This window comes from Carassius carassius, chromosome 43 (assembly GCF_963082965.1).
Source record: "Carassius carassius chromosome 43, fCarCar2.1, whole genome shotgun sequence".
Taxonomy (NCBI): domain Eukaryota; kingdom Metazoa; phylum Chordata; class Actinopteri; order Cypriniformes; family Cyprinidae; genus Carassius; species Carassius carassius.
This window is the reverse complement of record NC_081797.1, coordinates 24435799-24449100: the sequence shown is the minus strand read 5'-3', so window position 1 is coordinate 24449100 and position 13302 is coordinate 24435799. Positions and strand designations below refer to the sequence as shown.

Here is a 13302-nt window from a genome sequence, read left to right as displayed (position 1 = left end):
ATTTCTTTCTTTTTTTTTCTACCCCCAACTGAGAGATTACATAGACTCTTTTAAATGATAAAATGGGTGGCTCTTAAAAGAGCCTTTGTGTCTCGGAGTCGGTTCGGAGCTCTACTTGGAGCTGGTGTACTTGGTGACGGCCTTGGTGCCCTCAGACACGGCGTGTTTGGCCAGCTCTCCGGGCAGCAGCAGACGCACGGCGGTCTGGATCTCTCTCGAGGTGATGGTGGAGCGCTTGTTGTAGTGAGCGAGACGAGACGACTCACCGGCGATGCGCTCGAAGATGTCGTTGACGAAAGAGTTCATGATCCCCATCGCCTTCGAAGAGATCCCGGTGTCAGGATGAACCTGCTTCAGCACTTTGTACACGTAGATAGCGTAGCTCTCCTTCCTGGACTTTCTGCGCTTCTTGCCACCTTTCGCGGCGGTCTTAGTGACCGCTTTCTTGGAGCCCTTCTTGGGAGCAGACTTCGCTGGTTCAGGCATGATGATGCTGACGAGTCAATGATCGCAACGAGACAGACAGAGTCATATAAGGGTTCGCCTATGATTATTTTCCAGGAGATATGGCGCCTTCTGATTGCGTGTTTTCATAGACCGAACCCATAGACTCGTACGTGATTGGACAACTCGAAGTATCACGAGCGGAACGAGCGCCAATCACAGGCGGTGAATTGATAGCCACACCCACCGCCCAGTGTTTGAACGACATCGGCCGTTATGAATGGGTTTCCCGTTTCAATTCCCGCTGTTTTTGTCACTTGTTTTATTCAAGAAAATAAACGGGTCTCAAATATCATACAGGGTATTTTTAAATCCCTCATTAAGAGAACCTGGAGAAATGAGAGCGACGACGATTACACGCTTTATTTTTTCAGCTGCTGTTCTGTCAGTTCCACTTCTACTCTAACTTAAATACAGTTGCCGCCTAACTGTAATGAAAGACAACAACAAACAAACAAATAAAAAAAACTGTTCAAAGACGCTCAACAAGCAAGTGAAAACTGAATGTTGGACAAAACAAACACGCACTCATTCTGTGCGCCATTGAAGAAAACAATACGAGCTTCAATTTGGAGGATCGGTTCTCGGCTCTGAAACATGGAGAAACGCTCATTTTCTGGGCGCCAACTAATTTCGCTTCAGTAAAGAATTAATTCGCTCAAGACTCGTTAACATTTCCAACGAAAGCATAAAACGGGAACATTACTTAAACATGAACTCTTTTTATGTGACGGTATGGGTGGCTCTTAAAAGAGCCGTTGGGTTTTCACGAGAGCACAGACGGGTTTATCCTCCGAAGCCGTACAGAGTGCGTCCCTGTCGTTTCAGCGCGTACACGACGTCCATGGCGGTGACGGTCTTTCTCTTGGCGTGCTCGGTGTATGTCACGGCATCGCGGATCACGTTCTCCAGGAACACCTTCAGCACACCGCGGGTCTCCTCGTAGATCAGACCGGAGATACGCTTGACTCCGCCGCGGCGAGCGAGACGACGGATGGCGGGTTTGGTGATGCCCTGGATGTTATCCCGCAGCACTTTACGGTGACGCTTAGCGCCTCCTTTCCCGAGCCCTTTACCGCCTTTACCTCTTCCAGACATGCTGAAGATATTTCTATTTGACAACGAAGGAAAATCTATGCCGTTAAGTGCTCCAAGGGTGGCGTTTTACATTTGCCTACAGGACCTAACTGAAACCCACCCCGTGTCACATGACGCGCAGCCCACCCTGCTGCTGAGAGGAAAGAATATGGTTCATGTAACCCCCGACCTTGATCTAACAATGTCTGTCCAGTTTCTCGTTCATGTTTCAGAGGGTTAGTTTACGTTAAGGATTTATAAGATCACATCGTCTCCAACATTTGAGCTGCAGAGAAACGCGCACCAAAGTAAACGGAGAGCAAACATTTAGAGCCCTGCATTTCAGCCCGAGCTCGACGGGCCCCGACTTATTTACGCCCCTAGGGCCGGGCTTCGGGCCAATTTTCACGTCATAGTTCACCTGCGGGCCGGGCCTCGGGCCTTTTTTGGGTTATCCTTCTTTTTATATTTTTAGACATTAATAAAAAAAAGAGAAATTGACGTCGACGATAGAAAAACAAACATAGGAAGACATTTCATAACCTCATAACTTTTATAATGTGATAATTACACTGACATGTGACTGACATGACAGTCTCACGCACGCACGCACACAGAAGGTGTTCCATCAGCGTGACCCACGATTCACCTCATGTGCAAATAATGGAGAATATTAAGAGAAAAATCGCAGATGGCCAACTTAAAACGGTAAAAAACACCAGAGGAAAGGCAAACTTCTGGGCTGTTTTTCAAATCGTTAAAACCTTAAATGATGAGTCAACTGGTTATGCACAATGTACATTTTGCAAGGCTGTGCTAAGCTACGATAGTAAGAAGACGGGATCATCTCATTTACAAAGACATTTTGAGCGTGGTGGATGTATCGGTAGCGGACCAACCAGCAGCAGCAAACAAATGAGTGTGAGTGATTTCCTTGCCAAACCAACTCCTTCTAGAGTGAAATCACTTATCACAGATAAATGTGTAAATTTCTGTTGTAAGGACATTCGGTCATTTGAAACGGTAGCAGGGAACGGTTTCATCCAGTTAGCGCAAGAGCTAATAAATGTAGGTGCAGCGCATGGACTTCTGTCAGCAACAAGTTTACTCCCTGACTCCACCACAATCTCTCGAAACTGCTAAGAGAGGGGACGTGGTTGAAGAAATCAAGGGTGTCATGTCGTTGATAAATGTGGGCATGACAACTGACATGTGGACGGATGATCACCGTAAAATAAGCTACATGTCAATCACATGTCACTATGTCACACCACAATATGACATGAAGAGCAGGGTACTCACTACAACAAGCTTCCCAAACGAGGCCAAAACAGCAGACAATATTCGAAAAGAGTTGCAGCAGCAATTAGTCTCAGTCCTTGGATTTGATGCCTCGGTGATGAATTGCGTTGTCTGGGTAACCGATCAGGGCGCTAATTATGTTGCCGCTCTACGCCCATACCGGCGCCTGGACTGTCAAGACCACCTGTACAACACTGTCCTCTGGCATGCCTTGAACCCAGATGAGCTTTCAGAAACAGTCCCAGAAGTAGCAGAGACCCTTCAGGCCGCCAAGGCTTTAGTCCGATATATAAAGCAGTCAGGTCTGACAAGCCGGTTGTCAAAAACTGTCAAACAGATGGCAGAAACTAGATTTAGCACCGTATTTCTCACCCTGGAGTCAATTGAGTCAGTCTACGCAGAGTTACAGGAGATACTTCAGAGCCGTGGTGAGAGCCAGCGACTACACGATGTGTCTCCTGATGTGCTGGCTTTCCTGGTGCAATTTCTGCGCCCGTTCTACGATGCACAAAGGGAGTAAATACCCAACACTGAACCTCGTCGTACCCTGGCTTCACAAGCTGAAACACCATTGCCAGCCAGATGTGTCGGATACTCCTTCCCAAGCAATTATCCGCCAACGACACCTTGAGTGGATAATAAAGAAAATCCATATCCAGCCACTTCACAAACTGGCCATATTCTTATGGCCAAAGTTCAGTCAGTTAAGGATGTTTACCAACGCCGAGAGGGATGACATCTTTCATCTGGCCAGACGTCAGACAGCCCGCTTCAGAGAGGAGGGGACGGCAGTGCAAGGGGCGGATCAAGCAGCTGGTGAAATTTTCTTTTAAGTGTATTATTATTATTATTATTATTATTATTATTATTATTTCACTTTATTTGCACCTGCAACCATACGAAGTCACTTATTATAGTAGTAGCTATTATAGGCCTCTAAATAAATGTATAATCATAGCCTACTTGGCCAACTAATAATTATAAAATAATGATGATTCATGCAGCGGCGAGCATTTTTGTCTCTGCACCTGTTGCTGCGGGCCACGCAGCAAAGAAGAGAGCGCTGGCTGAGTTTGAGGAAGAGTGGGTAAACATTGTGGAGCAGGACGAGGATGACAACGATGAAGTAAAGCAATACATGCCTCAGTCACAACATGGAAGGTGATGGACGAGATGTGCTGCTCTGGTGGAAACAGCACGAGACCCTGCTACCGCAGCTGTCAAGACTGGCTCGCTCTGTGTTTAGTCTCCCGGCAGCAGCAGCGAACATGTCTTCAGCGCAGCGGGAAGAGTGATAGAAGAGAGGAGGACTGGGTTAAAACCTTCCACTGTGGATGCTATTCTCTTTCTCCATGATGCTCTGTTCTAACTTTTAGTTTGATTGGTCTTTATTTTCGTTTAACTGTTGGAAACTACTGATGTTTTTAGTTTGATTGGTCTTTATTTTCGTTTAACTGTTGGAAACTAATAGAAAAAATGGCCATGTTCTGTGGTGCATTTTTAAGGTATGATAACCTGCCAGTTTGTTTTTAATTTATTTAATTGAATTTGTTCAGATTGTAGGCTATTGCTCATTTCGTTTGCGCGTGCTGTTGCGAGCAGCCTGAGCCTGCCTCAGTATTTCAGAAAATGTTGTTTTACTTACTTACTGTGGTTTAACAAGTAAACATTTATCAAACTAACTGTCTGTGTGATATGCTTGAAGTGTTTTATATCTATTGATTTTATTGTTGCCAAGTAAATTATTAGCGTTGATTTGAGAGGCTTAATTGATCAAACTACTCGCTGTCGGCTGCTTAATCGTCATTAAAAAAAATGCTCCAAACATTTATCTAAATTAGCTAACTTAATTAAGAAATGAAAAAATGAAAGAAATGAAAAGAAACATAACAAAAAAACCTTACTTATTTAATGGCTGCAAATAGGGCAGGCTGCCGCTGTGTAATGAAAAAAAAACGGGCTCGTGTCGGACTCGGGCTGATAATTCTGATGAGCTGTCGGACACGGGTCGGGCTAGGGCCTCAGCATCTCGGGCCAGGGCCGGGCCTAGATTTGAGGCCAGTGCAGGGCTCTACAAACATTATATGAGCGGTTCTCAGTTTCCCTGTAAATAAACACCTTTTGCAACGAAACTACTTCTACTCGCACAGTAAACATAGATACATACAACGTTTTCTTTTAAGGCCTTTTAATAAAAGCTGCTTAGATATCTGAATAACTAAAACCTAGTCCTGGTTATTGCTAAGCCCCGTCTGTAAAGCCCGGTCTTTGAATTGTTAGCTTAACATTTATGGAGTTGCACTTGGCTGAATAATACTCACCTGTAGTTATATTAGAAGTAATGTGTTAGTATAGGGTTTTGTTTTATTTACTCAGAAAGGGGAGTCATTGGGAAACAGAGTTAAAAAAGTTACGTTTTGCCTGTGCGTGTGTAATCACGGGAAATTAAAACTGAATGAACGAATAAAACAAACTCCGACAAATGCCCTCATTAGAATATGGGCAGTGTTGCGATCTTACTCGTTATACTCAGTGTTAAAGCGAAAATTCTCTCGTTCGGTGCGATTTTGGTGGCTCTGAAAAGAGCCTTTGGGTGGGTTTCAAGACTTGTTATGTCAGGCGTTTAAGCGCGCTCTCCACGGATGCGGCGGGCCAGCTGGATGTCTTTGGGCATGATGGTGACTCTCTTGGCGTGGATGGCGCACAGGTTGGTGTCCTCGAACAGACCGACCAGATAAGCCTCGCTGGACTCCTGCAGGGCCATGACGGCGGAGCTCTGGAAACGCAGGTCCGTCTTGAAGTCCTGAGCGATCTCTCGCACCAGACGCTGGAAGGGCAGCTTGCGGATCAGCAGCTCGGTGGATTTCTGGTAGCGACGGATCTCTCGCAGAGCCACGGTGCCGGGCCTGTAGCGGTGAGGCTTCTTGACGCCGCCGGTGGCTGGAGCGCTCTTACGGGCGGCTTTGGTGGCGAGCTGCTTCCTCGGGGCTTTGCCTCCGGTGGATTTACGGGCCGTCTGCTTGGTTCTTGCCATCGCTGCGGTGCACTTGTTCAGTTGTTCTGCGAACGTAGAAAATGGTGCTTCAAGTTCCGCGCCTGCTTTTAAAGCATCATACAGACACGCGCTTATGGCGTCACGAAGGGGCAGAGTCTTGTGATTGGCTGATGTGTGACGTCTGCGATGACTGCTAGCCAATTCCCTTTACCAAGTGTTTATTATAGTCTTCCTTAACTCAAACACACACACACAACACTTACACGGTTTATAGAATTCATAGTGACCTTTTTGTTCTTCCATCTTGAAATATTTACTCTTTGGCTTAAATTGTGTTTAAAATAATCGCTAACCATTGACTGGTCTAATCCACCTCAACATTTATGAATTACTTGATTTATGGTTTCTATATTAAAACGTGTAATATGTGGCTACTGCCGAAACGAACAGAAAATCGCTCCTTGGAAGAGAGAGTGGGTGGCTCTTAAAAGAGCCTTTGGGTTCCAGAAACTGACTCTAATCTACTTATTTGGTTTTGGCGGGTTTCTCGGTCTTCTTGGGCAGCAGCACGGCCTGGATGTTGGGCAGCACGCCGCCCTGAGCGATGGTCACTCCGCCCAGGAGTTTGTTGAGCTCCTCGTCGTTGCGCACCGCCAGCTGCAGGTGACGGGGGATGATACGGGTCTTCTTGTTGTCCCGAGCGGCGTTTCCAGCCAGCTCCAGGATCTCAGCCGTCAGATACTCGAGCACAGCGGCCAGATACACCGGGGCACCGGCACCGACGCGCTCGCCGTAGTTCCCTTTGCGGAGAAGTCTGTGAACACGACCAACGGGGAACTGAAGTCCTGCTCTGGAAGAACGAGTCTTAGCCTTCGCCCTGGCCTTGCCGCCGGTTTTACCTCTGCCACTCATTTTAGTCGAAAGAACACTCGAGATCACAGAGAAAGTAATGATAAATCCGCGGGCCCTTCTATACTGTTTTTAAACGAACGTGCCAGTCGCCCATTGGTTAAGAGCCTTATGAGATTTTAAACCATTCAGTGAACTTCCCTCCAACACCCACCGCCAGAGCCACGCCTCCACAACCGGCTTCGCTTTTTAGACTGAACAGAACACATGAGAGAAAACATTTAATAAATTGTGACGGGGGATTAAAAAAAAGAAGTTGAAATGTAATTTTATTAATAAGATTCGGGAGGAGCGCGTCAGATACTTAGCCTAATCAACACAGGTGGACCATAATCAAGTAATCAATCCCATAGTATAAATATCGCTGACTTACCTCTATCCATTGACGGTTTATCAGCATCCCTCCTCCACCCCATCTCCTCACTTCAAGTTCACTTTATAAATAGACGGGGAAGGGGTGGGGTACTCTAGGTTCGGGCCCTTCCCGGGCTCCCGAGCTCGGAGCCCTTCCCGAGCTCGGAGCCCTTCCCCGGACAGCACGCCAAATACGCATTCCATACCTCAGCTAATTATATGTAAGCGTGAACTATTGAAAATCTAATAAACAGCGCTAATAAAAATATTAATAAAAGTCAATGCAAAAATAGTTATATTGTTTTTAACCTAATTCAATTTAGATCGATAAACCATTAAGGTAAGGCTGTTCGTATTAATAAACTTGATTGTAAGTAACTTGTGGCCTTTGTAAATTCTGTCAACATGTAACGTTATAACATTGTGAGTCGAGGTAAACTCACATGCCTCTGTCTTTTGCTCTTTCTTCAGAGTAAGTGGGTGGCTCTGAAAAGAGCCGTTGGGGAATAAAACATGATCTTTATTTCTTCTTTGGGGCTGCCTTTTTGGGCTTTGCAGCTTTAGGCTTAGCAGCTTTTGGCTTTGCTGCCTTGGGTTTGGCAGACTTGGCTTTTTTGGGGCTCTTGGCTGCTTTCTTGGGCGCTGCCGGCTTCTTCGCCTTCTTGGGGCTCTTAGTCGCCTTCTTGGCAGCTGCAGCGGCGGGTTTCTTGGCCTTCTTGGGCGATTTCTTAGCGGCGGGCTTCTTTGCCGCTGCGCTCTTGGGCTTCTTGGCAGCAGCGGGTTTCTTGGCCGCGGGCTTCTTCGCTTTAGGAGCCGCTTTCTTCGCCGGTTTTTTCTTGGTCTCGGTTTGCTTCTTGCTTATCTTGAAGGAGCCGGAGGCGCCGGTCCCTTTGACCTGCAGCAGGGCGCCTTTAGTCACCAGGCTCTTGATGGCGAGCTTGACGCGGGAGTTGTTCTTCTCCACGTCGTAGCCGCCGGCGGCGAGAGCTTTCTTCAGGGCGGCGAGCGACACGCCGCTCCTCTCCTTGGACGCGGACACGGCTTTGATGATCAGCTCACCGACGCCTGGACCTGCTTTCTTGGCTTTGGCAGCGGACTTCTTCTTGGGTGCTTTGGCCGGCGGTGCGGCCGGGGCTGGAGCGGTTTCTGCCATTTTCGGAGCGGCTTTACAGTCTTTCAAACGCTGAGTTCAACGATGAATGTCTCTCTAGCAGCGCTGCGCTCTTTTATACAGCACATGAGAACCTTATAGACTCAACCAGCGCCGCTGAGTGCCCCCGCGAGTCCTCTTGCTTGTGTTTTCTTCTCCTAAATTGAAGGGCAAAACTCAGTTTTAACTAACTAACTCACAGTAAAAATCAAGCGAACTCCAAGCAGAGGTTCTTGACTTTCTTGGAAGACTAAAACACGCGACGAGGCAATGTTGGTTTTGACCTGGTCATATCAAACTCGAGGCGAGCATCAGCTACGGAACAAAGCCGCGTGTAAATCTAATGCCTTACACGAGTTGAAAAGTTGATCAAAGATTAAAATCGTTCTTTGTGTGTTTCAAAAACAGCTTGAAAGTGAATATAATGTAATGGCATCAGTGAAGAGTGTGTGCAGTGTTTTATACAGCTGTTGTTTTGGGCAGCTTGAAGCACAAACATCCGGAGGCTTTGACTCTGTGACTCATGTCTGGTCAGCAGACGATCATTAATAACCAGAGGTGCACAGTAATTAAGTACATTTACTTGAGTATTGTACTAAAGTACACTTTTGCAAGTATATTTACCTACGTTTACAAAAAAGAAAAATAAATCTCTAAAATATTATTTTATATATATAATGTTTCATATATATATAATGTGTGTGTATATGTGTATATACACTCAAAAAAATGCTGGGTTGTTTCTGTAAACAAATTGTTGGGTTGATTGTGCTGGGTCAAAAAGTTGGGTTGTTTGGGGTACTGTAAACACATTATTTGGTTGCTCATGCTGGGTAAAATGATTTGTAACGGGGTCATTCACAAATAAACAGTTGGTTGGGTTATTTTGACCCAGCAACTGGTTTATTACTTTTTCATTCTTTGCGGAACTTTCTGTTTTTTTTACCTCTGACTGGAGGAGGACTTTCTGGCCCACAGCAGCCCACCACATCAAAACGCAAACGCCCCTGTTTTGATGTAATTTATTTATTTGATATTTAAGTATACTGTTTGGGGATTTTAACCAATAGGGCAACTGATCCTCCATTGAAAAAAAAAAAAAAAGATAACCTGCGTGCTGCAGCTGTTCATTTAGCGACTCCTAGTGAGCGATACATGTTCATCACGAGACAAACATTCTCCTAGAACTCACACTTTGCATTCAATTAACCAGTGTTGGGGAGTAACTAGTTACATGTAACTTAATTACGTAATTTAATTACAAAATAAATGTAACTGTAATCAGTTACAGTTACTAAGAAAACATGAGTAATTAAATTACAGTTACTTCTGAAAATTTTAAAGATTACAGTGGGGATTACATTTGAATATTTACACACATCCACATACAGATGTAATTGATTTCTTTCCCAAATTGAACTGACTATTCTGAGACGTACGGCCCTATAATTTCCGCGATGCAGAAACACAGTCTGGTTAGTAGAATCCAGTCATAAAAACGGGATTGCTATTGCCTAACACGGACGGAATATGCCACATTTTGGACAAATATATCAAAAGTACACTTGAATCAAAGCATATGCAAAGTTTTAATATTTGCTATAAATTCAGAGACAAAGGTTACTGTTGTTAAACCATGCCACAAATGTACATATTTATTTATTTAAAAATAAATACAAATGGTAATCCATTTGCAATAATAATAAAAAAAAAACATGGTTACTGTACTTTTACGTAATAAAAGCAGTTAATTTTTGTGAGGGAAAAACATGACTCATGTTCAGTACCTATTAGAATTTTATATTGTAGTGATGCACTCAATTTTATTCGTTTCACTAGATAACAACCTCTTCTTCAGCTGTGATTGCGTACAGCCCGTTTAAACACTTCAAAGACTTTTGAAACTGCATTTGGACTTAAAAACGATGGTAACCAATGAAGTCCATTGTTAGATGAAAAATCCAGAAATGTTTTCTTCAAAAAACATAATTTCTCTCGCACTGAGGAAAGAAAGACATGGATATCTTGGATGGCATTGGGGTGAGTAAATTATTAGGACATTTTCATTTTGGGGAGAACTAATCCTTTAACTTCCCCCGATTCACAACGGTACATTTATAATAATGATTTATAATTTGAGCTGTCGAGTCCGATTTCACTGGAAATGTCTGTCTGTATACTAAGAATATACAGCTATTATATCGCAAGTCAGAGTACTGGTGATGGTGCTTCATTTTTAGCTTGTTCTTATAGCAGTTATTTAGAATTTAAACCGCATCAAGAAAATGGCTTCAAATGAACCAAACCAGTAAATGAGAAAACAAAAAGTACTGTAAGTAAACAACCATAAACAAAGAACAGAACATTTTACCTGAAGAATAACATTTAAATAAGAAAACTATAGGCCTTTATCAAAGTACGTGTCATCACATCTGGCTCTGATTAGTAGTGTAAAGGAATTTCCGCCTGGATTATTTGCAATGGACAGGCGCCAGTTTAAAATTTAAATTTACATGATACCCTACCATGCATGTCATCTTTCATTTTATTGTGTAACATTATCTTTCCTGTAGCTCAAACAGTAGAGCATTGGCGCTTGCAATGGCAAGATTATGGGTTTGATTCCCAGGGAAAGCAAAAACTGATAAGAATGTAAATGTGTATCTTGAAATGCAATGTAAGTCGCTTTGGATAAAAGCATCTGCCAAATGCATAAATGTAAATTATCTAAGCTGAAAATTATCTAAGTTTATCTAAATGATCATCAGTGCTGCCAGTCAGGAGATTAACAAGCGGGTTTGTGAGTTTTAATGTTAAAGACACTATCAACATTACAGTAATATTTTGACTTTTTTAATGCCTAAATGTTGATAATATTAGTCCAAATTATTATTTTATTACCATTACTATAAATATGTAAATACACATTTTGTCATATTTGGTAATGTTTGCAATACAATTTATTTTATATTTCCACCAAAAAAGCTTAACTAGCATGTCAGTTATATTGCAGCACTCTAAGTTATTGTGTGTAATCAACAGGTTGGGACCAACATGGTTGAATATTTAATCCATGAGATGACTGGAGCATTGCTGCACATTCTGTGCCTCAGTGATGAGACAAGGGGGACATCACAGACCTTTGCCATTATTCCAGGCCACGCCATTGAGACTGAGTCTTTGTTGGAGGCAGTTGATCTTTGCTTTAAAGCTTTTTTTGTTTTTGATGTTCAGTACACCAAGCAGTGTCTCCCCACCTGGGAGTTTCTCCAGCATGCTGTGTATCAAATTGAAGGAAAAGAGTCCTCCTCTGTAAAGTTTTTGAGGACAACAGTGGTTTCAGGTCCACATGATATGTAGATGATTTTAAAATTTATTTTGTTGCTGTTATTAAATCAACACATCTTAATAAATTAAATTGTAATCGTATGAGAGTTCAAATTAGTTGTTTAATGACTTTTAATGCCTGAATATTTGGACAGATTTACATTTGTTATAAAGTCTGTGGGGAAGGGTGAATGTCAGAGGGTGTGTGGGGGTTGGGATGGGGGGTAAAGAATGTATTCAATATTGTATACAAACAAAGTATTAAAGAAATGTATTGTTTTTAAAGAAATAATATGTTTTAAATTAAATGAGATTGAAATCACATATACATGGCCTCTCTGGTTTATTGTATTACAGAGACAATAATTATTTTACATTCGTAATATAAAATATATTTGTAACTAATGTATAAAGGCAGTGAGACAGGAAATAATCTATTTATTTGACTAAACTATTTGTTTGACTTTACCCACTGGTTAATTTTACCCACTGGTTGGGTCAAATGAATGACCCAGTAATATGGGTTAAACGGTAAAACCCAGCACTTGGGTCAAACCAACCCAGCGCGTGTTCTGTCCAATAGTGACCCAGCAGCGTGGTTAAGGTTGGGTTATTTTTTAACCCAGCAGTTTTTAGAGTGTATATATATATATACACTTCCAAAATATTTAGTAGTAGCTTATCAGTGGTCAATGTCAGTTTATGTACATATGGCAATAATGTAAGGGAAAATCAATTAAAGACGTAATCAAAGAGACGATGAACACTATTGACAGTAATTATTATATGATGCAATCAATCTTATTGCAATATTGGTTAGTTCTGTGTGTTGTTTCAGGGTTGGCATCATCTGGGGTCCTCTGAGGGGATAATTAGCGTAGTTGCTGTCCCAACCAAGTTAAACTAATTTGTTTAACCCAAGCTAAAGAATAATAATGCACATTTAGATATACAGATATAAATGCAGTACAATATTATGAGATGCATTATTTGTATATATTTTGCTTGGCCAAAGAGATGTGATTTTAATCTAGGTTTACTGAACCCTGAATGTTTGCAGGAGGCTATTCCAGAGTTTGGGGGCCAAATGTGAAAAAGCATTACCTCCTTTAGTTGATAATTTTTTATTAAGAGGATAAGCTCCTTGAGATGAATCATCTCATTTACAAGGGGGTCCTCAATATTCATAAATATACAAGTGACAGCTTCAACAGTAAATACATCAATACAATACAATCAGTACAAAAACAAGACAACAAAGCCATTCACCCACACACACACACACATACACATACACACAGAACTCTCAGAGGGCTGTCTAACCCCACAACAGTAAGCATCTTTCACATTATTAATGTAACAATAATTATTCAACAATGTAACAATGACATTCCACTGAAATAAAATATACAAACGTATGTAAAAGGAAATCAAAAACAAATATTCTGTAAGTGATGTACAAGAGCATTTTTAAACATATGGAGTGAAGTTGAAGATAGAATAGAAACAGGCAAATTATTCCAATCAAAGGGTGCTTTATATTTAAATGAATATTTGCCAATTTCTTTATTAATTCTAGGGACAGCAAAAAAATATTTGATCTGCATGGCATAAACTATATGAGGAGCTAAATGGGATTAAATATTGTTTCAAATAAACAGGATAACTGAAGGGAATACATTTG

At 42.2% G+C, this 13302-nt stretch overlaps 5 protein-coding genes and 1 long non-coding RNA gene across 6 annotated transcripts; 1 reads left to right on the top strand and 5 right to left on the bottom strand.

Annotated features, from left to right (window-relative positions):
* Positions 1-65: 65 nt before the first annotated feature.
* LOC132124902 (histone H2B) lies at positions 66-507 on the bottom strand. Its single transcript, XM_059536055.1, has one exon. It carries the CDS (start codon positions 484-486, stop codon positions 112-114), a length of 375 nt encoding a protein of 124 aa, XP_059392038.1. The 5' UTR covers positions 487-507; the 3' UTR covers positions 66-111.
* A 607-nt stretch (positions 508-1114) lies between these two features.
* LOC132124671 (histone H4) lies at positions 1115-1621 on the bottom strand. The gene has a single exon (XM_059535791.1). The coding sequence runs from the start codon at positions 1600-1602 to the stop codon at positions 1291-1293; it is 312 nt and encodes a 103-aa protein (XP_059391774.1). The 5' UTR covers positions 1603-1621; the 3' UTR covers positions 1115-1290.
* A 3761-nt stretch (positions 1622-5382) lies between these two features.
* LOC132124663 (histone H3-like) lies at positions 5383-6066 on the bottom strand. The gene has a single exon (XM_059535781.1). It carries the CDS (start codon positions 5915-5917, stop codon positions 5507-5509), a length of 411 nt encoding a protein of 136 aa, XP_059391764.1. The 5' UTR covers positions 5918-6066; the 3' UTR covers positions 5383-5506.
* A 127-nt stretch (positions 6067-6193) lies between these two features.
* LOC132124674 (histone H2A-like) lies at positions 6194-6805 on the bottom strand. The gene has a single exon (XM_059535793.1). It carries the CDS (start codon positions 6788-6790, stop codon positions 6404-6406), a length of 387 nt encoding a protein of 128 aa, XP_059391776.1. The 5' UTR covers positions 6791-6805; the 3' UTR covers positions 6194-6403.
* An 815-nt stretch (positions 6806-7620) lies between these two features.
* Positions 7621-8310, bottom strand: LOC132124655 (histone H1-like). The gene has a single exon (XM_059535774.1). It carries the CDS (start codon positions 8292-8294, stop codon positions 7662-7664), a length of 633 nt encoding a protein of 210 aa, XP_059391757.1. The 5' UTR covers positions 8295-8310; the 3' UTR covers positions 7621-7661.
* Positions 8311-10125: 1815 nt separating this feature from the next.
* Positions 10126-11977, top strand: LOC132124676 (uncharacterized). Its single transcript, XR_009426791.1, has 3 exons — positions 10126-10331; positions 11334-11624; positions 11849-11977. It is a non-coding gene; the product is annotated as an uncharacterized LOC132124676 (long non-coding RNA).
* Positions 11978-13302: the final 1325 nt, after the last annotated feature.

Coding starts and splice junctions, on each gene's coding strand:
- LOC132124674 (XM_059535793.1), bottom strand. CDS start 6,790: ATGAGTGGCAGAGGTAAAACCGGCGGCAAGGCCAGGGCGAAGGCTAAG.
- LOC132124902 (XM_059536055.1), bottom strand. CDS start 486: ATGCCTGAACCAGCGAAGTCTGCTCCCAAGAAGGGCTCCAAGAAAGCG.
- LOC132124671 (XM_059535791.1), bottom strand. CDS start 1,602: ATGTCTGGAAGAGGTAAAGGCGGTAAAGGGCTCGGGAAAGGAGGCGCT.
- LOC132124663 (XM_059535781.1), bottom strand. CDS start 5,917: ATGGCAAGAACCAAGCAGACGGCCCGTAAATCCACCGGAGGCAAAGCC.
- LOC132124655 (XM_059535774.1), bottom strand. CDS start 8,294: ATGGCAGAAACCGCTCCAGCCCCGGCCGCACCGCCGGCCAAAGCACCC.